Source organism: Cyprinus carpio, chromosome B13 (genome assembly GCF_018340385.1).
Source record: "Cyprinus carpio isolate SPL01 chromosome B13, ASM1834038v1, whole genome shotgun sequence".
Classification (NCBI taxonomy): domain Eukaryota; kingdom Metazoa; phylum Chordata; class Actinopteri; order Cypriniformes; family Cyprinidae; genus Cyprinus; species Cyprinus carpio.
In genome coordinates this window covers 19173042-19197661 of record NC_056609.1, presented here as the reverse complement: position 1 = coordinate 19197661, position 24620 = coordinate 19173042, and the positions used below count along the sequence as shown (strand labels likewise).

The 24620-nt window shown below is 36.5% G+C and overlaps 3 protein-coding genes across 4 annotated transcripts in view; 1 reads left to right on the top strand and 2 right to left on the bottom strand.

The window, feature by feature from the left end:
- The first annotated feature begins 220 nt into the window (after positions 1–220).
- Positions 221–2072, top strand: cb13h10orf53 (chromosome B13 C10orf53 homolog). The gene is made up of 3 exons (XM_019081173.2): positions 221–404; positions 532–651; positions 750–2072. The coding sequence occupies exons 1-3, from the start codon at positions 236–238 to the stop codon at positions 812–814; spliced, it is 354 nt and encodes a 117-aa protein (XP_018936718.2). The 5' UTR covers positions 221–235; the 3' UTR covers positions 815–2072.
- ogdhl (oxoglutarate dehydrogenase L) lies at positions 1379–21492 on the bottom strand. Its single transcript, XM_042737090.1, has 23 exons — positions 21115–21492; positions 20085–20298; positions 19069–19236; positions 18254–18356; positions 15005–15120; positions 14609–14763; positions 14300–14446; positions 14123–14213; positions 13848–14027; positions 13584–13712; positions 13297–13476; positions 11476–11628; positions 10721–10823; positions 10067–10195; positions 8580–8730; positions 6761–6888; positions 6380–6558; positions 5226–5297; positions 4596–4721; positions 3075–3147; positions 2830–2993; positions 2595–2746; positions 1379–2409 (listed from the first exon to the last, which is right to left on the bottom strand). The coding sequence occupies exons 2-23, from the start codon at positions 20286–20288 to the stop codon at positions 2286–2288; spliced, it is 3027 nt and encodes a 1008-aa protein (XP_042593024.1). The 5' UTR covers positions 20289–20298; positions 21115–21492; the 3' UTR covers positions 1379–2285.
- Positions 21493–23549: 2057 nt separating this feature from the next.
- The window catches only part of parga (poly (ADP-ribose) glycohydrolase a), a 28798-nt gene continuing 27727 nt past the window's right edge, over positions 23550–24620 (bottom strand). For both annotated transcript variants that reach the window (XM_042737087.1, XM_042737088.1), the window contains exon 18: positions 23550–24486. In XM_042737087.1, the coding sequence (XP_042593021.1) occupies positions 24305–24486 (182 nt within the window). In that variant the 3' untranslated portion in view covers positions 23550–24304. The remainder of the gene's footprint in view (positions 24487–24620) is intronic.

The window sequence follows — 24620 nt, the reverse complement described above, 5'->3', positions numbered from 1 at the left end:
TATTAGGTACAATGAAGAGGCACCAGAGATTTTTTTTATTTTATTTTATTATTTTTTTTTTGCATTGGAACATCGTTCCAATAATAATTATAAGATTTCTGATGGAAATTAAATTGGACTTATATACGTTACACTTTTGAGAAATTTATAATATTGCTAATTTTTTTTTTTTTTTTTTTTCCTGTCTTCCTGTGACCTGTTTGCATGTTTTAGGTTACTATGGTCACTGGTTACTATGGAGAGAAGTATACACGAAAGCAGTTTTGACAACAGCCTAGCCTTGGGGTGGATTACATATAGATTTATAAATATGCCTACTAATTCAGTAGTAACAGTCAAGTATGGTCCATATGAGTCGTGTGGTATTGTCGAGCACAGAACATTTCGCCTGGACGGTTTACAAGGTAATCCTTAAAAAATGTGTCCTAAAGTTTCAGTCATTTTTTTTTTTACATTTTTACCCAGTTTTCCGTTTGTAGTAACAATACATGAAGCACTATTGTAATTTGGTAAAATTACCCTCACCTCTAGCGGTCCTAAAAGACGACGGCCACCAGTGTGTCCTCGAGAAAACAGATGACTGGAATATAGTAGAGATTATTGTGAATGGAGAGTGCGTCTACACGTGCAACATTACTGACCTTGAGTTTGGTAATTTGCGTCAACATTTGAAAAACTTTGCTGTTTGATGATACGGATACGAGATGTGATGCTCACGAAGTGCCTGTCAAACTTCTCTTTGCTCATAGGGGGTGATGGACGACTTGATCCGCGGTGCCAAGAGGCCATTGACGCGGTGAGGGGCGCGTACTGAACGCCATATCTATGACCGTGCGCGCAATGGAACTCTAGCATACTACGTACAGAAACTACGCAGTATAACGTCTACTGTTTTATTTTGGGGGCTGGGGTTTGGGGGGCCGCAGAGATGAACTGGTCTATGACTCATTTTCATAATTTTCAGATAATGAGTCAAGTAAGCAGATACTGTAGGCCTATTACTTCCAGTTTATTCATCACACTGGAAATTGAAGGCCGAGTAAAGTGCACTTAATTGTGGCATACAGTAGTCCAGTAAATAAGTGTGCTGTTATACACTGCTCATTTCAGCAAATACAGTAAGTCAGGAAATTGTGCACAGTATACATAGGCTACTACATAATGCAGCAATTAAAAGAGTTGTGAGGTACAGCATACTATTCTAAACATACCCAAGATCTTAAAATCTAGTGAGGATACTAACTAGACAGCGTTTTCTGGCATGCTTAAGTCTACTAATGTTGTCTTGCCGTATAGGAAGGCAGCACACTGTCTGTGGAGAGACCTCTCATGTATGTGCACAGGTATATGAAAAATAATATAACAAAGCAAACATCCATCGTTTGTCAGTGACACAAGTTTATTGCATTATTGCTGAGAAACGTCTGTCATTTATCACAATCTATCAAAGTGAATAATATTTATGATCACTTTTTTCCCCATGAGCAATGCCTAGAGTCTATAAAATACTACAACCAAATCTAATATTTTTTACCCTTTTTAAACATTTACATTAAATTCACTATAGCAAGTGCCTATCATATGAATAACCTACAGCACAGATTATAGTTGCTAGTTATAGCTGTTTAGTGCAGCTTGAGTGACAATTAAAGGTTTAATTATGTAGAGTATAAGTAGCCACAGAATGATCATTACAGATGACCATGTACTGTATGTAAGATTTAGTGTTGCTAAAATCCACTACAAATGCAGTTTGCTGACTGAAAGATTACACAGAAAGATATTGCATCAGATACTTGTGCTTATCAGATTGGTGGTTAAAGTAATTGTTTTGTAACTTTCTTTTAATTCTTTCCCAGTGTGTATAGCATTTCAAAGTTGTCACAGACATGTTGTAAATGTCATGATTCCCACAAGTCCTAAACGCCACAATAACCCTAAAGTCTAAAAAGGAAGCATATTTTGTGGAAGCTACAGAGAATATTGCCACTGCCATAGAGAATATTGTTACTTGTCTACATGCCATCTGTTTGATGTCTCAGGATGAAGCCAAGTGTGACAGTTATGGAAGACAAAAAAAAAAAAAATGACAATACGATAAGGGATTTCTGGTGCAAATCTATGTATAAATGAGCTTAACAAATTTCTATTTGCTGTTTTGTGCTCAATTTATCAATTTTATATACTTTGGCAACATGAAAGTGACCTTATTTAATAAATCATGGCGTGTTGATAACTGTTATATTTCATTTTAAAATCGAACTTCCACATCTAACACAAAAGCATCAATAACTCCTGCCCTTGAAAGCCTCAAGGTTAAACGCAGTGTCCAAGAACCTCTTCAGCTCAGCCAGATGAGTGAATTTGTTTCCTGTGGCAGGGGCTGCAGCAGGGTCACGGCCAACATACCTAAAATGAATGTGAAAGTTTTTAGTTTGGTGTATATAAGTTTGATTAGGCTACATCAAACATATAGCTTAAAGAATTAATTCACTAAAAAAATGAAAATTTGTAAAAAAAAAAAAAAAGATGTACTGTAGATAAGTTTGTTTCAGCAAGTTGAACCTATTCCTATTCCTTTAAAAGAGACTCACCATATTGGATTCTTAGAGCGCACTGTAAGGAAACGTGGCCTTATGTAATCATAGTAGCCCATATTCTTGTGCTCCTCTTGACACCATATGAGTTCAGCATTGCTGTACTTCTCAACCTCAGCCTTGATGAGGTCAAAAGGGAAGGGTGATATCTAAGAGGGAAGATTGTGATTGTGAAACGGTCATTTTTGCAGTGTCATTACACTTTACACCACAGGAAAGTATAATTGGCAACCTGCTCCAATCTGACAATTGCAACATCCTCCTCCAACTTCAGCTGTTTTCTCTCTTTTGCCAGCTCATAGTACACTTTTCCGGTGCAGAAGATGACCCTTTTGACTTTTTCTGGGTGATTGGATGCGGGACCACCATCTGGAATTATCCTTAGGAATTTTGTCCCTGCAACATAGATGAATTAAGTATGGCCAAATTCTATCCCCAAAAACTGGACAGAATTTAAAGTCTACTAGAATTTTGTACCTGTGATCATCTCATCAAAACTGGAGCGTGCCTCCGGCAGCCTCAGTAAAGACTTTGGTGTGAAAATGATCAGCTGAATAAGAATATGAAAATGTGGTCAGTCAAACTGTTTTTGATTTATAGCTGCATTTAGGCACTTTTAAACTTTAAAACTTCAATCTACGGGAATACAAAAGAATAGTAATAAAAACACAGCTGTGAATCCAAGCAAAACAGTAAATTAAGAGCACTTTCATACAAAACGAACAATATCATCCCCAGACGCTCAGTTTAATTTGCTCAGGAAGAGATTTTCTCATGCTCCACAAACCTCTGCATTTCTCCACAACAGGGAATCACTTTAGACAATTGCAGTGGCACAGAAGGAAAAGAGTGTTGGGACATACGGCAAACTTTCACATAAAATCTAAGTTTAAGCTTAAGTTGATAAAGTCCATCAAACTACCTTCACAGCAGCTGTGACATTAAACTTAAGACTAAATTCATAACACCAATGCAGCATAAAGTACTACATCTTTCAGTGTACATTTTCTCTCAAAGTTTGGGATCAGTAAGATTTTTAATGTTTTTAATGGAGTCTCTTCAAGACTGTATTTATTTGATCAAAAATACAGAAAAACAGTAATATTCTGAAATATTATTACAATCTCTAATGTAAGTTTCTTGTTTTAATATTCTTTAAAATATAATTTATTTCTGTGATGCAGCTCTTAATTTTCATCAGCTATTACTCCAGTCTTCAGTGTCACATGATCCTTCAGAAATCGTTCTTATATACTGATTTATTATCAGTGTTGAAACTGTTGTGCTGCTTAATATTTTTTGGAACTGTGATTATTTCTTATTTGATTCTTTGATGAATAAACAGTTAAAAAGGGAACACATTTATTCAAAATAGAAATATTTTCAAACAATATAAATCTTTACTTTAACTTTTTATCCATTTAACACATCCTTGCTGTATTCATTTCTTTAAAAAAAGAAAGAAAGAAAGAAAGAAAGAAAGAAAGAAAAAAGTACTGACCCCAAACTTTTGAATAGTAGTGTATATTTTAAAACAAAATTTTGGTTTTGAATAAACACTGTTCTTTTTACTTATCAAAATTTACATTTATTTATTTATTTTTTTAAGTTTTTTCATTTTTATATTTTTTAACATTTTATTTACCACATAACCCTAAAAAAGATTCACAGGTCCCAAAAATATTAAGCAGCACAGCTGTTTCCAACATTGATTATAAATCAGCATATTAGAATGATTTCTGAAGGATCATGTGACACTGAAGACTGGAGTAATGATGCTGAAAATTCAGCTTTGCTTCACAGGAATAAATTATATTTTAAAGTTTATTAAAATAGAAAACTGTTATTTTAAATTGCAATAATATTTCAAAAATAATTTTTACTGTGTTTTTGATCAAATAGATACAAACTTGATGAGCATAAGAAAAAACATTAAAAAAAATCTTACTGATCCCAAACTTTCCCAAACTCCCAAACAAGGAAAATGTTTTATCTTACTGGCTTTCTGAATGGCAATAAGATTTGCCTTCTAAGCACATGGAAGTAGTTGGCAGGTGTTGAACAATTGACCACGATCCAGTTACAGTCATAGAGCTGCTGCACTTCAAAGTCTCCAGTGAATTCCTTAAATGAGGCAAATAAAGCACAGCTCATTAAAAATATCATGTCAAAAAATAAATACCCATTATGTGTCATAGTAAAAGTTTGTGGAAAAAAAACAAAAAAAACAATTTTACATATTTCAATAGATGTTTAATCTTTTCAAATATTTATCAATTCATATATTGTTATATAAGATTCCAAAATAGCACAAGGTTTGATTTTACATTTTCACAAAAGACTTCCTTTGCATTAAGAGGTGATTCATGAATTGATTCTTCTGACTGTTTTTGTCAATAACCTGTTTAATGATCACATCTTGTAAATACTGATCAGGCTTGTAATTAGTACCATTCTTGTCACCCCAATGCCTTGCCACTCTAACTGACATACTGCTAGACTAAAAAGGAAAGCAGAATTAACAAGAACTATATTAAGCATCAAACAAATTGGTAATCAGTGAAGTGTGTCCATTTCAAACTACCTGTGGCCATTCAGCATGAGGCATGGCAGGAAGGTGCCACTTACCGGATAGCGATCAGGGTCATCCTTGCTCATCTGCAGGAAGCGCTCAGGCCGTGCTGACGAGTGCTCCGGGCCCTGTTCATTAGTGCAAACACACCAGCGCTAATGAGAGTAGGTCTATCAAACGCCACACTAAGCTAAAGAATTATAGCCTCATTTATTGGCTTAGACCAAACTTGAGTCATCATTATTGATCTTAGAACAGCTATTCTGCCTTTGAGTCAAGGGAAGGACTGAAAAAGATTTTACCCTGCAGTTTATCTCTGCAGGAAATTAGATTCAGTGGTCAATATAGGATTGTTATGATCTACTGACTCTAAAAATAGCATTTGCTTTGATATGTTCTAATAGGGCAAAGGCAGAGATAACTAAGCAGTTAAATAATACATTATATTTATTCTACTGTCTTGTGTTTTTTCAATGACATATGCTACTGGAACAGATACTTATGTATTAAGATACAGCAAATCTGATGAGGAAAATATGCAAGAGTGTATATATACATTACCAATCCAGATTTTTTTTAAAATGTTTTTGAAAAAACAATAATATTGTCAAACATTATTACAATTAAAAATAACATTTATTACTGTGATGGCTAAGAGTCTTAGCTTAGTCTTTCAGAAATGATTCTATTATGATGATTTGGTGCTCAATTATTATTAGTGTGCAGTGGTTCGCATTTTTATTTATTGCTTATTTTCTTCTAAATAAACATGTCTTATTAAAAATGTATTACCATTTCGGCATTTCCTCTAAAATATTAAGTGGCAAAAAATGTCTTCAACATTGATAATAAGAAGAACTGTTTTCGGTAACTGAGAACCAATAATAATTGGGCACCAAATCAGCATATTAGGATGATGATCTGAAGTATCATGTGACATTGAAGACTGGAGTAAAGATGCTGAAAAATTCAGCTTTGCCACCACAGGAGTAAAATACATTTTAAAACAAATTCAATTAGAAAACAAGTATTTTAAATTATAATAATATTTCACAATGATTTTACTGTATTTTTGATCAAATAAATGCAGCCTTGTTGAGCATAAGAGCATAAGAAGGCGACTTCTTTCAAAAACATTGAAACAATCATAATTAGTCAAAACATTTGACCAGTAGTGTATAATATGTAAAATGCCTTTAAGCAGACTCACCATTCCCTCCATCCCATGAGGCAACAGTAAAACGATGCCATTGTGGCGGACCCACTTGGCCTGGCCTGCAGAGATGAACTGGTCTATGATGCACTGGGCTGTGTTTTGGAAGTCGCCAAACTGAGCCTCCCAGCACACCAGGGCATTAGGACTAGCCATGGCAAACCCCAGCTCAAACCCTAAGCAACATGAACATATGTCAGAATACTTGGCCCTAAAAATATTGTTATAGAAAAGCTTCTTAGTATGTATTTTGCAAATAGATGTGCTGCTGAATATTCGGAGCAGTTTGTTCTGTACAGGCTGGTCATTTCTGGAGGTTATTTTATAGATATCACGGTGATTGATAACCAGATGCAAACTGAGCAAGGTAATTCTCACCCAAAACCCCATATTCAGACAGGGAGCTGTTGCACACTGTGTAGAGAGCCTGGTTCGGCCACAGGTGGTTCATCGGAATGCAGAAGCGCTTATCAACTTCCTGATCATGCAAGACGTGGTGACGGTGACTGCAAAAACATCACACACACACGTTTATAATAATAAGAAATATTTACTGAATTCAGAATATTATAATGATTTCTGAAGGATCATGTGACACTGAAGACTGGAGTAATGGAATACTTATATATAAATTCTTACCAACATCAAACATTTGAACGTGTCTCTGTGTGTGTAATCTGTGTATGTGTGTACTGTATATTTTTTTTTTTTTTTTTTTTTTTTTTTATGTGTGTGTGTGTCTATGTGTGTGTCTATGTGTGTGTGTGTGTGTGTGTGTGTGTGTGTGTGTGTGTGTGTAAAAATAAAATAACACCTTAAGGATTTTTTGAGGACTCTTTTTTTAAGATGTAATGTCAGAGGCACTCTAACTCTTTATGTCCTATCAGTGTGAGACATCATGGGCGGCAGTGGATTTCGGACAGGAGATGTGATGCGTTTTGCTGGCTTACTCTGATGTGATGTTCAAACCAGCCATCAGACCCAGTGCGATTAGACAATCTTTAAACTCCTTTAAATATCACAGTAATGATGTCCTGCGCTGGCCGTCCCGACTTACAATGAGTACATAGACATTACATAACATTTAAAAACAGAATTAACCCACGTATATTTCCCAACAAGCTGGGTAATTCACATTTGACAAATATGGGCTCCTCTGATAGATAATGCTGTGAAATGGAGAATGTAACCACAAGGAATGTGTTCAGGCTAATTGGGGTCTGTCTGCCATGCTCATTTAATCATAAATGTAAATCAAAAGTGGCTCTTTAAGCTAAAGTGTCCTGTCTCTGTGGGTTAGCTCTGCAAACACAGAGAATCTGGGGAGTAAACAGTTTCCACAGTGCATCAGCTACGTGTTGGATTCATCAATCAAGGGACCAGAGCACAGTACTCAGTGCATTCCCAAACACAGTAGACTGAATCAATTACTCATAGCCATTAACTCCCTGAGTAACAAGCAGAACCAGCAGACTGGAGCACACCAATATGTTCACTCCCAAAGCCTTTGCATGCGAAGAAAAGATAGCACCGCATATTCGCATCAGCAGACAATCTACTTTGATAAAAAGGCTCATATCACACAGAAGCTACTTTGCTGACGTCTTTTCACTTGCGTTTTACCTTCTTTATGTTCTAAGCAAAGCATAAAACTGTCCAGTGTTGCCAATTGAAAGGAAACTCTAGACTCAAAAACTGTAAAGTGAATCCGTAAATAATACCATTTGTGGTGTGATAAATTCAGCTGCGCTGATGTCTCAGAGTGTGTACTATTTCAAACAAACCTGACTGCCGAAATACCTTGCCCCTGACAGTAACAAACAGATGTAGGAGTATGTGTCTGTACCACTATGGGGTGACATAAAACGAGTTTCCTTCAGAAGCAGTACCGTGACAGCACCATGTGGGTATCTCTCAGAGGACTCTGTGCGTGTGTGACAAGCTGACGTCATTTGTCAATGTGTTGACATTTTAGTTTTAATGGAGCCATAAGGTGGAAAATATATACTTGGTTATTTTTAGTTACAGAAATCTAGTCACTTAAGGAATGGAAAGTGGCCCAATACGTGAAATCACACTGTTTAGAAAATATATGGAAATAACTGATAGTCTTCCATGACTTCATGTGCTGAACTTCCACTTGTTGCTTCGTTCATACATCATAAAACAGAAAAAGGGAGCAGCTATAGTAGTTTACCTAAATGTTCCTCTTTCCACATCTTGTCCACTGAGTCTCACGTGAATACCATCCTTCAGCAAAGAGCCGAAGGCCACGTACTCTGCCAGGGCCCAATCCACCGTCCGCTTCGCAACCATATCTGCTCTGCCTCGAAGGATACGTGACAAGCCTGAAATAACACAAATATAGAACATATAGAAAATCACAAATTTGTATCTTTTGTTGTGTAATACTTTTAAAATAAATGCAATTTACTAGAAACCTAAAGTTGGTCAACTTTGATGTTGGCTTGACAAAGCCCTGTTTGATAGATAGGCTAGACAGTAGAAGTTTTCATTGGATGTCTATGGGATATTTGTCTGGAACCATTAAAAAAAAAATGAGTTTTTTTTTTTTTGTGCCAATAAACTCTTTTTTTTTTTTTTTTTTTTTTTACTGGCAAATGACTAATAACCTTATACGTACCAATACTGTATCAGACAAAAAAAGTTCTAAAATATGTTATATGTCTATACCTTCTACAGTTCATATTTATGAGAATCAAACCCATCAGGGTAGCCTGGTTTTTCATGCACAATATCTCACTGGAATAAAGCACTGGTCTGTGTCAGAGAAATACGTTTGCCGGTGGGTTGATTTGATGCTTTTAGGTAGTTGTGCTCAGAGGCAGGCAATAAACAGAATTTAGCTGGAGGGCTATGGTGGTTAGGGTGATTTAGCAGAATTTAAGGCAGCCAGATTGGAGTCGGCTCTTTAAGTGCAATGGTCCCATAGTGCAACTCCATCAACCCACTATAGCTCCCCTGCTTCCACTGCTCAGTGAAAGAAAATTATGACCCGTGTGGAGCAATGAGACATTCCTATATCAGGAATGTCTAAGGATCATCTGTCAGGGTTTCTTGATGTTCCACACCATTACCACCATCATCCTGCAATGCTTTAATGTCAGTTTCCAGTGTTTTGTCCCTAGTGGTTAAAGCTTAACAGTACATAAGATATAATCTAGTTGATGAACTGACTGCTGGGAACAGCCTCTGGGACTCCACAGCAATAATTAAAGTCATAGTTCAAGCAAAAGTGAAAATTCCGTCAACATTTACTCACTCTCATGTCTTTTTAAACATTGTATGACTTTCTGTCTTCCATGGAGTGCACTTTCGCTCTTTTATGAAAAGACTGTCATATGGCATCTGAAGATTTTAAAATATCAAAATATAACCAAAAGGTTGTATGGACTAGTTTTACGATACTTTTATAATTATAATGTGCATTTGGAGTTTGACAGGACCCTTGCACCAATGATACAGTGGTGATTAAGTTCAGGGATTAAGCTTTTCTAGTTTTTGAACCTACAACCTTTCATTTACCAGCCTAGATTTCTACCCACTGGGCTACAACACCCTAAGTTTAGGAAATCATATTTGTATAATTTAGGATAGAAATTGAGGCTTCAACATTGCCACAAACAAACATCTGAATTAAATGCTAAAACATATGAAACTCACCACTGTGAATTGCAAAATCCTTCAGAGGGACTGAGCTGGCTACCTCACCAATGTGCCTGAGCACCTCTTCGTTTAGTCCAGTGGAAGGGCAGCTCATGCTCTTTGGCTCTCCATCTAGTTTGAAGAAGTCTAAACACAAAACAGAACACATATCACCACCACATATCACCACCATTTTTTTTCTTTTTAATATTAAAAACTGGCCAATCAATGACCTACACTGTTACTGAACTAAATTGAATCAAAACTGAACTGACTTGAGCTGAATAAGGACCCTACTGTCTTTAGTAGAGCTGCTTAATGCTGAATTGAACTTTTTTCATAACGAATGAACACAATTATTGAACTGAACTGAATCGAACTAACACTGAACTGACTGGTGCTGAATAATGACACTATTGTCTCACTACAGCTACTTTACTGAAAAAAATTGGATTTGCCTCATTTTTGAAGTTTACATCATTGATTCTGTTATTTTCCTGTTCAAAAGTGTGAAGCTGCTTTGAAACAACCTCTGTATAAAAAACACTAAATAAAATTTAAGGTACCATGTTTAAGGTGACAATGGGAGGATTTGGAATCAAAAAGGTCGAGAAACCCTGATCTTATATTTGCACTGAAACACCGAGCCTCTATAAAGTCTTCAAAAAGTACCTGGCCATGGAGAGTCAAGCCAGTGGCGGATGTGTAGGATCTTCTCATCTTTAGAGCTGGTATACGCCTCCTCACAGATCTTGTCATATTTAGCAACCTCCTCCTGAAAACAATTCACAGTACAGCGCTTGCCCGCCATCCACTATATTCATCAAAAAACCCAGACACATGACACATTCGTGACAAATTATTAATTAATGATTCATGGCACCTATGTGCTACGGCGTGGAGAAAACAGCAAGATCCCAGTCACAATTTATTCTCTAAGTGAAATCCCCTGAGCTATGTCAGTGAGGGAAGAGTGACAGGGATGCAGTTGTAAATAAAACGAGCTGTCGCCGGGCGAGACAAGGTGTCAGCTATCCACACTGGAGGGATGGTTTGGTCCGACGATTGTGGTTTCTACGGCGACACAAATCTGAGGGTGGTTGGAAGGGAAGGGGGGGCTAGCTCTGAGCCCAGGGAACGAGAGCCTGGGTCAGCGGGTGAAGTATGAAACGTGTCATCGCCAGAGCGAAAAGACATTGGCTGAGCATCTGAACGCAGCCTCCATCAATTGTCAGGAAACAATACACAAACGGCACAGGAAACCCATCACTCCATAATAGGCCAGGAAAACAACAGCTGTGGAAAAGATGCTTTAGATGAGTTAAAAAGGTCAATTAGGATGACCTGTGGGAGGAACAACAGCAGGTGGACATTTTCACTTTACATAATGACACAGTAATGAGATTTCCATAGAGTGAGACACAAACCTCAAACTCTTGCAGTGTTACAACTCCCTCAGAGATGAGCTTGTCGGCGTACTTCTTCAGCACATGTTCCTGTTTCCGGATCTGCTTGTACATGAGGGGTTGAGTGAACATGGGCTCATCCATCTCATTATGTCCAAACCGCCGGTAACACACCTATAAAATACACCAGCAACGTCAATATATGTGTATAAATATGCACATTCAGTATCTTTAATCAACCAAACAATTTCTATTGTCTAAAATAACACTATCTCCACTGTTTACCTAAGATTTAATGTCTATTCGTTTTTAAACTGATCCGTTCTTTTCTACATATTTAACATATTAAATCAAATTGAGTCATCCTGAGCTGTGCCACTCAGGATCATGTGATAGCAATCGCAAACGCAAACCTAAATGACTTTCCTTAAGTGATCAACACATAAAACAAGGCTGAGGGCATTTAGGAATGCTAGCACTATCTACCCTATCTATTCAGGTCTATCCTAACCAGAGAGATATATTTAACTAAAAGAGAATATCCAACAATATCGTTGGAAACTGGAATCCCAACACAAACCTAAATATATACAAAGATATTTTTGATGAAATCCGAGAGCTCTCTGACCCTGCATAAACAGCAAGGAAACTACCACGTTCAAGGCCCAGAAAGGTATTAAAGACATCGCTAAAATAGTCTATGTCTATATAATAGTCTAATTATATAGACATAGACTATTTATATAATAGTCTAGTCTAATAGTCTAAAAAAATGGCTTTATTCAACAATTTCTTCTCTTCCGTGTAAGTCTTTGGCGAGTACTCATGAGAATACCACAACGCATGCATGAGCATTCCTCTGCTTGCAAACAAGGTGCAGTGCATCCGGATTCTATGCAGAATGCCGGCTCCTGCATTGGCAGCACCACATGCATGCATCATAGTACTCTTGTGAATACATATCGAAAACTGACAGTAAAGAGAAGAAATTGCTGAATAAAGGTTTTTTTTTTTTTTTTTTTTGTACACAAAATGTATTCTCGTAGGTCATGAAATTAAGATTGAACCACTGATGTCACATGGACTATTTTAACGATGTCCTTACAGCCTTTCTGGACCTTGAATGTGGTAGTTCCTTTGCTGTCTATGCAGGGTCAGAAAGCTCTTGGATTTCATCAAAAATATCTTCATTTGTGTTTTCCGAAGATGAACGAAGGTTTTATGGGTTTGGAACAACATGAGGCTGCGTAATTAATGACAGAATTTTCATTTTTGGGTGAACTATCCTTTTAAGGGTGTAAACAGTCCTCTAGTAGTGAGGACACTTCAGTGAGCTTTTTTTGCATGGTTACATTGTTATACCAGGTGGCGTTAAGAGAATCATTAACACAAACTTGTTTAACAACTCATTCACTGATTCATTCAGTAATGTTTCTGAGTCTTTGATTCATTCACTCCACCAGTTCTTTCAGAACCACTGATTCATTCACAGAAGAAACATTACTACTGTATATTGCTCAGGGATGCACAAACAATGATAATGCATTAGCTTTGTTTTGTAACAATTGCCTAAGTAACTGGCCAAATTATCTAAAATGTAAGTGGCCACTGAAGTCACAAAAACAGAGTTGAAGTATATCTTAAATATCTGTCCATGGAGCCCCTGCAGTACCTTCACAGACCATTGTTTGACATCCCTAAGTGTAAGAGAAAAGATTGTGATTCTTGAACCAGGATGATAGATCTTTAGTTGTGTAATCGAGCAGTCTTTTCCAGTAAGTGATTTATCGTAACATTCAGTGATATTTTCAGTGATTTGTAGGATGTCTTCACAGTATTTACCAGGTCTATCACCACATCCTTGTTGAAAGTGTTTCTCCATTCTGCAGCAACCTTACAAACATACATCACAGCCTCTGGGTCATCAGCGTTGACATGGAAGATGGGTGCGTTGACTACACGAGCCACATCCGTTGGGTAGGGAGAGGAACGTGCCATTCGGGGATCTGTGGTGAATCCAATCTGGCAACATCAGATAACACTCATCAATCTACAACATCCTAAAAGGTCAAAGGTTAAGGTTTTAAGTAAGTCGATTCTAATAGGAAAATCTGATGTTTGATGTTAACCTGATTATTGACCACAACATGGATGGTGCCATGAGTGGTATATGAAGGCAGTTCACTGAGATGGAAGGTTTCGTAGACGACTCCCTGACCCGCAAAAGCAGCGTCACCATGCATTAAAATAGACATCACCTGTAAAGAAAGGCATTGATGTTTGTTTATATTCATCCAACATTCCCAACAAATGCGCCATTATATAGTAGAAAATATGTGGTTATATTTTACAGTGGCTCATCCTAAAAGATAATCTGAAGATAAATGTAGTACCCTCCTTCCTTCAGTGTCTCCTCCGTAAAACTGCTCTGCTTTGGTCTTGCCCTGAACGACAGGATCTACTGCCTCTAGGTGAGAGGGGTTTGCCATCAGAGACAATGTGATATTCTTATCTGTTTCCCTGTTTATCCGTTCATGGTACATCCCCAAGTGATATTTCACATCTCCTGAACCCTGAAGAAAATTGAAGTTTGAAATGTACATCAGAAATGCAATAAGAGAACAAGAATGAAATGAAAATCATCTTTCATTAGGTGAAATTGCATTACCTCATCTGCAGCCTCAAGTTTGGGATCGAACTGACAGAATATCTGATCCAGATCTTTGCGAACGACATTGGCCAGGACGTTCAGTCGGCCTCTGTGGGAATCAGACGTTGTGTTATTATTGCTAGGGTGGATTCATAAGAGCGGAGTGAGATTGAATGGAGCAGGTTTTAGAGGTACCTGTGAGGCATTCCCATAATTACACTCTCTATACCAGCTTCACTGGACTTGTCAATGATCATCTTCAGGGCAGGGATGAGAACCTCACAGCCTTCCAAACCAAAGCGTTTCTCTGAAGACCATTTCCGAGCAAGAAAATCCTCAAACCTAGAACAATGAATCAAGTTCGTCATAAAAATACTTTCACTGTCAGCTTTACCTTACTAAATTAAAAGGAAAAAAAATGCAGTTTGGTTCTGATATAAAAATGGGTTTATAAGAAGACAAGAAAATAACACAAATGCAGTACTTTATTTTAAAGATATGCACCGTGTTGAGCGAACCAGCCTGGCCAGCAAAGTCCTCTTCTCTCTGTCAGAAAACATCATGATTCCTGGCGTTTCAAACTTCTGTCGGATCCACTGGCACTGCTCCATATTGTTGATGAACATGAATTCCACTCCAGTATGACCACAGTATGATGTCTGGAACATTCCAAGCAAATTCTGTTTACCCTTTCATTCATTAATGCATTCATTTCAGAAGGATAATTAAATATCAGCATAATATAAGCTTGTCATATTTGCCCAAATTACATCCTTTCAGAATAGCTAGTCAATGCCGTATCTGAATCAATCTAAGCACAAAACCAGCTAATGAGGAATGAGGAAAGAGTGTTTCCACTCAAATACTGGGTGATATCAGAGTAATCCAGCATCTACCCACCTCAAGTCTGTGTATGATTTCTCTCAGTGGGAGTGTGCTTTCATTTCCCCCGATAAATGTGGTTAGTGGCAACTGAAATGATTTATCCAGATCAGATTCTTCCAAGCCGTAGGACCCTAAAGATTAAAGAGGAGAAGCATATTAAAGCAAAAAAGCAACATTAAAATACTGTAATGAATGTTAATAAGATCCCTGCAATGTTCCTTTTTAAACCAAATATTATGCTTTACAGTGATGTAAATATGTATTGATTATGGTTCCAAAAAATCAGTCAAACATTTAATATTAATGATAAACATACAGTATATTATAAAATACTATTATTCATTCACACAACAAAAACTTTTTTTCTGAATTATACATTACAGTAATGGTTTCTAGTTTGTTTTTTTAAACAGCCATAACTGAAGAATGACTCACAGTCAATGGATATGGATGATTTATTGAGTGAATCTGATCCAAACAGCTGCCTTACAAGACTGTTAAGTGAATCTTTCTTGACTGACTCACAAAAAAAACATTCACAATTCAGACATCACAGCTTGTGATTTGTTAGACGATGCTTGCGGGAAACGCTGCCACAAGCTAAAGTGTACTTTTTGACAAATGGAAGTTATTCATTTAAAATGAAGAGTAATATGGGAGCTGGTGAAATTCAGATCATGTTCGTATGTGTATTGTTTGGATGCGATCAGAGATTTAGATGTATTTAGAACTATAAGATTAGTGATTAAAACAAAGCGAGTCATCATTTTCAGACAAACTGGAGATTATTTGTTTTGTGCGGATATAGTCATACTTTTATTATTCATTAATTTTACCATGGTGAATAAGCAGGGGGTAACGGCTGCTTCATGACCAATTTTAAAAAGAAGATTTCCAAAGAAACCGCATAACGACAGACACTAAATTTTCTAGATTTGAAATTAATGTAGCATATTTTTATATTTTGACACATTTTCAACCATTTAGTCACAGCCTAGAGCCCCGATATGTAAATCCTAACTAACATCATTACCAATTTCATGGTTAGTTACACCCCCAAACGGTGAAAGAAAACCAGGAAATCATAGTAGGTTGTAAATGCTTCCTGTAGATAACACTGGGGTCTATCAGTAAGACTGTGTCTCCTCAAGAGAGGAGCACACACAAGAGGAGACAGGTGCAAATTTAATTAAAGCCACAGTACAGATAAAGAGGAAAGATACATCATACCTAAATTAAGAGCCTCTGGTCCACTACAAGGCCTCATTAGCTGCACAGAGGCTATAGGAAAATCTCTGACAAAACCTGACCTGACCGACACAATGAGAGTGTATTGAGGTAAAAGAGGCATGTTTTGAGAGGACTTCTCACCAGCTATTACTCTCTCTTTTTCGATCTGTTGTGAATACATGTCCTACATCCTTCTACTCTGGCGACACTAAAGGCAATAGGACCCGACAGGAGCAAAGGGGAAGATTTATGGGCCTTTATCTCAGATAACATTAACCTGTGCTTGCGATTGAGTCTGGGGCATAGCTCTCCCTTCCAGCCCCTGTCGCTGTCTGAGACTGGGGAATCTGTAATGGTCGAATGAGGAATTGTTTGCTGACCACTTACACGGCTACAGCGCCTAAAAGCGGACACATACGCACTCTCTCTCCCCCATTCCATTAATCGAGCACTATGAGTCACCAAATAACCAAAACGCAAGCAGCAGTGCTACTAAACTTCATTACAATAATCTTGATCCTTATATAATATGAAGTGCTATCAGCTCTGATTATGAGATTGGGAAAGTAACTTCCAATGATCTTCGGAAGCCCTGAGCTAAAATGAAAAGACTGATCTAAAAGATTAAACAGAGGGACATCTTAGAAATAGCACGGCATCAGGTTTTATGTGCACAGAATCCATATATTCTATACATTCAGCATATTTAATTGTTAATATTTTGCATTTTAATGACATGGGGGTCACAATTTGTCATTTGATGAATGGTCTAATAACTGGAAGTCCTCACTTTGCAATGAAAGTGTTTTTTTCAGTAGGGTCCAACAATCTAATTTTCCTTTCATAATTAAAAAGGAGATGTATGCAGCGGATGGGTGCCGCTTTGTTGCTACAGTGACGTATAAACACAGTGGCTGGGGTTGGCAAGGTCAGCCACCAATTACATTAGACACAGCTCCGGTAGCTTGAGCTGCCTTGTAAAGCAAGACAGAATAATAGCGCTGACACTAGACAAAATAAACCACAAAGATAAAGATTTAAAATAAAAATTAAAAGGCAAATATTGTTGTATATTTTGGAAGCCTGAAATCTGTGGGTCAATGATATAAGAGTGTCCATGATAAAGGAAAGAATAATAATAATAATAATAATAATAATAATAATAATAATAATAATAATAAAAGTCCATTTTAAACATATTCTTAGAAATATATTGTTTATATTCATGTAGGTTTCATATGATTTTTAAAAAAGAAAATCAATTTAATTACTTACTTAAAACATAAAATTCAATATCAAGAGTCACACAATGACATAATTTTACAACCTGAACTAACCTTTACTTATCATAAGATAAAATTATATGGCATTTTAAGAAATTGAATGATCTTGACACATAGTCATATGTATGTAATTTTTAGTTTTAAGTAATTTTTTTCCAAAGCAGTTTTATAAAATTTTGTAATTTTTTTTTTATATTTATACACACACATATATACACATATATATATATATATATATATATATATAAATCTAAGAATTCATAATAAAATATTATGTTAATGTACTTCATGCATGAAGTTTGCTTTACAACAATTTAATTCCTTTAATATTTTTTTTTCCATTATTACATTATCTGGACAGGTCTTAATTTTTTTTTTTTTTTTAAATACATTGTAATCCAGAAATGTCATAGTAGATGACAGTCAACATATGTATGATTTGCATTCTTAATGACTAGACAAAATATGACATTGTCATGTCATTAAGTCATGTAAGATGCAATGTATTTAGCAGTAATTAGGAGTTCCTATTCAAAGAGAAGTGTATTACTCAGCAGCTGCGGTATTGAATGGTGCTGAGGGGGAGGCTAACAAAGAATAATAACAAAAACACTCTTAAGGATGAGCCCCAAGCAAGGAACTAAGTCAGCATTTACTGGATGTTTTCATAACAAAGACCCTTAAAGTAGGACACTGAAAAGAAGTGAGTGTTTATTATAATCATGTTAAATATGCTAAATAGATATCTCACCAAGCTTGTCAATTGAAGTGATTAAATCTGAGGGAACGAAGGAATCCAGATCAGCAGTGAGGATGCCAAGAGGGTCCAGCCTGGCCACATGGTGACCACGTACCTAAAGTGAGCAAAATGCATATGATTGAATGATGACTTACCATCTCCATAACCACAGAAAAACAAGAACCAGAAGCAAGACTAAGCCAGGAAGTGCATTCCCTCAACTAGGGGATATCTGACCCACACAAATATGAACCAGCGTGACACGACTAACTAATCTCACAGGGATTCACAATAAGTTGAACATACAATCCCGACAGGCTGGCAACAGGAGATGGAAAGAAAATGCTGGCTTTGCCAAAAGATGAAATTTAATAAATCCCTATGATACTTCATCTAATTAATTAGAGGAAGCAGGGAAAATGTTACCACCTGTTTTGATTCAAGCAATCTCTTTGATATTTTCATTTTCAAAAGGGAAAAAAGCTAGTCTAATTAGGTTAGAATTAATCACGTGATTTGCATAGCTACACAGGGACACTATAAAATGTACGGATGTACAGGCCCGTCTTTGATTTGTTGCAGTCCAGTGCCAATGTTGGAGAATATGATTTGATCAAAATTATTTATTGTGCATCAGATTCTCTCAACTAAAGAGAGAGAAAAAAAAAACTGTGATCAAGTGATGCAATAGGAAATTTCTCCAAATATGTTCAGATGGGGAGGAAAAAAACTCATCTACATCTTGGATGGCCTGAGAGTGAGTTCAGTTTTAGCAAATTTTCATTCTTGAGTGAACTATTCCTTTAACCCAAAGCTCCTCACTTTACCTGATAGGCTCTGATAAGAGTGTGGACTGCCAAATGATCCTCCACCACCTTCTCTGACATGGCAGGTGTCTGGGACATGGCTCGTCCCTGGAGCAGTGCAGACAGATGCTTCTCTCCAGTCTCCTCTGAACTGCTGGCTTGGGCGTTACGAAAGTATGCATCCCAAGACTGTTGCAAATATACCAGATCACATTTCAAAAGGTCAAATTTTATTATTCATTCAAAACAAAAAGCTTCAGGGTAATCTGATGTTGAAAAGACCATTTACTCTCACTCTAATATCATTTCAATTCCATATGACTGTGTAACTCAAAAGGAGATATTTAGCAAAATGTCTAAGCTGTTTATTTTCTTTAGTCCCCATCCACTTTTACTGTACAGAGGAGCTGCTTTCTGCTAAATACTTCATCTTGTGTTCCATGTAAGAAAAATTACACTAGGGTGATTAAATGATCACCAAGGTCATGGGTTTGAGTCTCAGGCAATGCATGAACTGATCAAATGTTTACCCTGAATGCAATGTAAGTTGCTTTGGATAAAAAAGTGTCTGCCAAATGCATACTTTCAATGAGTTAAAATTTTGAAAGTGCCTCAACTGAAAAAGAAAACTTATTCTATTTCAGCTAGCTGCCAAGTCAAAATTTCTCAATATCCTTAGGTGAAAAAACTAAAATAACTACAACGAAGCTAAAAAAATAAATTTATAAAAATAATATCTAAAAAAATCACTAAAACAAAATTACTAAAACTTTAACTATAATTAAAATGAAAACATCAAAGAAAGAAAAAGTAGAAATAAAATGTAATTCAAAATATTAACAAAATATAATAGCATATCAATGTTACTACAATAACACTTTAACACTTCTGTAAATGCCAAAGTCTGAAGTGAGCAAAAGGGGTTTACAGATTGGAATTGTAACAGAATATATGAGATACATTTTAGCATTGCATTGCACTTATTAGCAAGCACACTAGGTTTCTGTTTGAGTGTCTTAAGTAGATGTTCACTGCACCTCATGAACATTTTTGTGATCCTCCAGCCAAGCGTAGTACATCTCCACAACATAGCTGGAGCTGCAGGCTGCCAATGAGGGCTCGGCAGCCCCGCTCGAACAGTTACGACGTGGGTCAAAAACTCGCCTCCCTGACCCCACTTGCCCCCTCATCCATTGGCTACTGCTTCTTAGGGCACCAGCTAGGGACCTCAGCTGACTCATGTCTGAAAAACTTCATAAATAGGAAACACAAAGGTATTATGGAACAGATCTGTTCTTGGAAGGTCTTGAAAACAATGTTTTAAACATTTGTTTTTATAAAACAATTCAGAAAATGTGTATTTGTGTGGTTTAACCCTTAAAACATCAGCTTTATACTGGTCAGTGGTGATTTAACCACCCTGTTATGATGTTCACCAACACAACTTGTTGGTTAAGCAGGTTGACAAGCATGGTACTTCAAGTGAAGATAGTCAACCAATGTGGTCTTTTTGGTTTTGAATTTAAGCAAGCTAGTTGTATGAGTTGGAAGGGTGACCTACTTCATGTACATAAATAATAATAATAATCTAACGTACAACTGAGTGTCTTGTAATGATATTTTCCAAAAGTAGGCTACTATTTATTTCTTTAAAAAAGAGAAAAAGGAAAACAAAACTGCACCTGCAGCTTTAAAAATATCCTCTTTGATGCCGCCAGTGCATTTATGGATGCTCTTACGGATTACAATAACCATATTGCGCATAAAAATGATGATCTATCTATAGCCTAGTTTCAAGTACCGGCGATTTATGTGCTTTTAAATAGAGCTCGACCTTCATCTCCACCTATTCAATGACAAATTGATTTGAACAACGTAAAAGCCCGTTTCTACAATCACTTCCAATATATTTATGCGATGCAAATATATAAGCGACCAATTGTAAAGATGCATCGATTGGCCGATTGGTTACAGCTTTTACGCATCTAGGTTATATGTTTCTATTCACGCGACACACGTAACGGCGTCCACGTAGCATTCCTCTACGTCATAACAAATATATTTCACCTTGGCTGCGCGCAGATGAAGATGGTCCGCTTGAGTTCAAATGCGTTCTGTCGTTTGATTCAGGCTGGAGTTTGTTGTCTCTGTCCTATAATCTCTCCAACGTCAATCCGTCCCATAATCCGCACGCACGCGTTGAATGCGGTACTGCAGTCGGTCACTTTCCTCTAAACTGCAGCATCAAAAATAACACCTGCTTTGAAGTATAATTTCTTTGACTTGATCTTTGAATAGTTTTGCTGTTCTATAGCATTTTTACGTTGCTACACCATGAATTACTTCACACTTATGGTCAAACATTCAGTTCAGTACAATTGCGTTAATGGACAAAATAAATAATGCACGAGAAAGCACCTGAGCTGTGATGCCTATGTGGAAAGGATCAGATATAACCTACCTGCATTAGGCATATCAGAGTTCGGCACCAATCAGAATTAGTTGAGAAGAAATTGCATAACCCTAAACATAATATGAGTAAATTGGAAAATTAATGAACAATTATAATAATTATTAAACAAAAATATTAAAATGATTACAGAATAGATCAAACGATTACAATTCATTATATATTATGCAATTATATAAATACAATTTATATAAATCATATTTATTTTAATAGAACTATAAACCAAAACCATTAACCATCATTATTAAAGAGCTGGGTGACTCATCAAATTCATGCTGAAAATGGACACTGAAAAAATGCTTGGTTCTTCCACTTGCTATCATGCTTTTAATGCACTTTCCTTTTAATAAAGGTTAAACAGTAATTAACAGACAAGCATATACACCGGCAACCACTGCGTTTAAAATTTAATGAAATATTTATAAAAATGACTTCAAATTAAGTTGTGCCAGGGCTTAATGAGAACATTGATATTTTCAGTAACCTCTGATTCTTAATCACATTATTAGACAATTACGCTTTCCTAATTTTCTGAGGGATTGTGCAGAATTCACTTGACCATGTGGTTTCAGTCATCTAGATTGATGGTCTTTATGTTGGCGGATTTTACAGTCTGAGCTAATTGCCTTCCCTCCCCCTCAGTACCTCAAAACTAGTTTCATCACTCTTAGTGGCCAACAACCAGAAAAATAAAGCATTGTCATTAATCATCACTGGGCTGCTATCATGGTCGTTTCAAAAATAAAACAGGCATGATTAAAATACAGAATTAAGAGAATGCCAAATGCATGATTTTCAGGATCAAAGCATTATGTGTGACCTTTTTATGTGTGGAAAAATATACTATCAATTCTGACTCCTCAACAGAGATATTAACATTAGCAATAGTCTGCACATTTGTACTATATGGAGCAGCATTCATGCTATAAGCACAAAAAGTGCTGCATGACAGCGGAATAGAACAAGATGCCATATGTGCCACAGGTTCATATTGTGGTGTTGTTATACATGTCGTTATAATAAACGTCTACATTTGTCCCTCTCTGTTCTTGATCAGTGCCATAATCAAAACTCTAGATTGAAGGACTATCAGAGCAAAAAGCGTCTTGTAACCAGGCATAAGTAAGGTCATGCAATTATAAGTGAAAATGCCATTTTGGTGCTCTCTGACTTCAGCTCTTGAAACAGACGGAGCTGAGAGCCTTCCATAGCAGGGATCTTATTAAAGTCAGCCGTCATTTAAAAAAAAGAAATATTATTTGATATTTCCATGCCCACATTTTCATTCTTCATGAAACAAATGTTGACAAGAATGTAATGCTTCTTAACTCATTTCATTGACATTTAAATTTCTATTAAAGTCCGGCCCTTTACTGACCCCAGTATTTGAGAAAACAAGGGGATACTGTATCCGTTATAAAACAATAGAATGGTTCTAAGGGACCATATTTTAGTCGCCTAGTGGCACTTGTGCTCTGGGCTGAACTGATGAAAACCTTCAAAAGCATTTGAGGTTGATTAGGAACAGCCTTGACAAAAGATGGTGATCAAGAAAGGTCAGTTAGATCAAACTAGAACTACAATTTATGACTCTAACATGGTCAGATTAAGCAGCATTATATACTGTACAATTAGGGTGTATACATGCTGGACAAAGGCAAAACCAGACTACAATCTAGGTCTACTTATCTGATTTTGCAATAAGCAGAGTGTTTATCTTTATGACATTTCAAAAAGAACAAATATTTAGCTCAACTAAAATGAGACTTACAAGTAAATGTAAAAGATACATCATAAAGATAAATCCTGAACCTTGCAATAATGCAGCATGGCAAAGACTGAAAGGATAATTGTTTCATTGTGATGACTTTGATAGATGGCACTGACTTTATAACTGTGCACATATCATTTAATATATTTTATATATCATAAGTACTGTAAATAAGTTAAAGTCATTAAATAGTGCATCCAGCTGTTGTTAAAATCTGAGGATTGCATCCACATGTTGAAAAAAAAAAACAGATGACAAGTGTCTGAATCAATAATTTTAATTATCAAATCAGAATAAAATAAAGAGCAAAACATATGAAAATATTCACTACCTTTAAATATCAACCCCATTTCTTGAAGGTGACTTTAATCAAAACAGTAAATGAAACTGTAAAAACCTTGAGCGTAATAAATCACTAAAAATGTCATGCAGATACTATATTTTTTCCCACAATCTGATTTGCAGCAGTTCCATTAGTGTGATGATTATACAAGTTTTTTTCCAACAGGTCACATCTTTCATTATCAAACCTTTTCATATTTGAGCAACTAAAAAGGATAAGTCTTGTGCAATACATTTTATAATCAAGTGTCAAAGGGGACTTTACTGTGTATTTAGAGGTTCTCATGCATATTGTTATTTATGTCTACACACTTTTTTGTGAATCACTGTTAGTTCCTGAATAAGAAAAAAATTAAATAAATAAAGACTACACCTTGGACACCCAATTAAATGATGGATAAATTTTAACCTAGGGAAGCTTGGCTGGCATTTCAGAAAAACTCTCCAAGGATTAAACCTAGATGATGTTCACAAGAAATAAGGATTTACAGTCTATTGCTATACTTTCTGTCCCCTTATTCATAATGACGTGAAACTCACTCACTGATACAAAAAAAAAAAAAAGGGAAAAGAAAGGCATAATGTGCTCTCAAGACAATCACCCAAAAAGTATTTCTAAAGGAATAGAAAGCACTGCGGCATTTGGACAAGGTTGAGTTAGCCGTTGACCAGCATTAATGGCAGTCTGCAGGACAGGGGGAAGGCGCAGTGGTTAAGTTGCTGTCGCTGGGGCTGGGCTCGGGGTCCGTATTTGTATTGACCTTATCATAGATGTACCCATAGAGGCTGATGTTCGGCCTCTTGAAATGCTTAGACACCACATTAGAGTACTGCTTTAAGTAGAAGTACAGAGTGCCTGAGAGACAGAGAGACAGAGAGAGTAAAAGAGAAAGAGGGGGGGAAAAAAAATTTTGAGGGATGGCGAGCATCATGGCGTCAGCCGAGTCTAGAGCCATTCATAAATCACAGAGCGCACGAGTTTACTGCCGT

What these genes read in the sequence shown, in the direction of transcription:
- cb13h10orf53 (XM_019081173.2), top strand. Translation starts at nt 236, where the DNA reads ATGGAGAGAAGTATACACGAAAGCAGTTTTGACAACAGCCTAGCCTTG. An exon ending in TCGCCTGGACGGTTTACAAG is followed by an intron (nt 405 to 531) that starts GTAATCCTTAAA and finishes CCTCACCTCTAG; the next exon opens with CGGTCCTAAAAGACGACGGC. An exon ending in CATTACTGACCTTGAGTTTG is followed by an intron (nt 652 to 749) that starts GTAATTTGCGTC and finishes CTTTGCTCATAG; the next exon opens with GGGGTGATGGACGACTTGAT.
- ogdhl (XM_042737090.1), bottom strand. Translation starts at nt 20,288, where the DNA reads ATGAGTCAGCTGAGGTCCCTAGCTGGTGCCCTAAGAAGCAGTAGCCAA. An exon ending in TAACACTGCAAGAGTTTGAG is followed by an intron (nt 10,824 to 11,475) that starts GTTTGTGTCTCA and finishes AATTGTTTTCAG; the next exon opens with GAGGAGGTTGCTAAATATGA. An exon ending in GTCTGAATATGGGGTTTTGG is followed by an intron (nt 6,559 to 6,760) that starts GTGAGAATTACC and finishes CATGTTGCTTAG; the next exon opens with GGTTTGAGCTGGGGTTTGCC.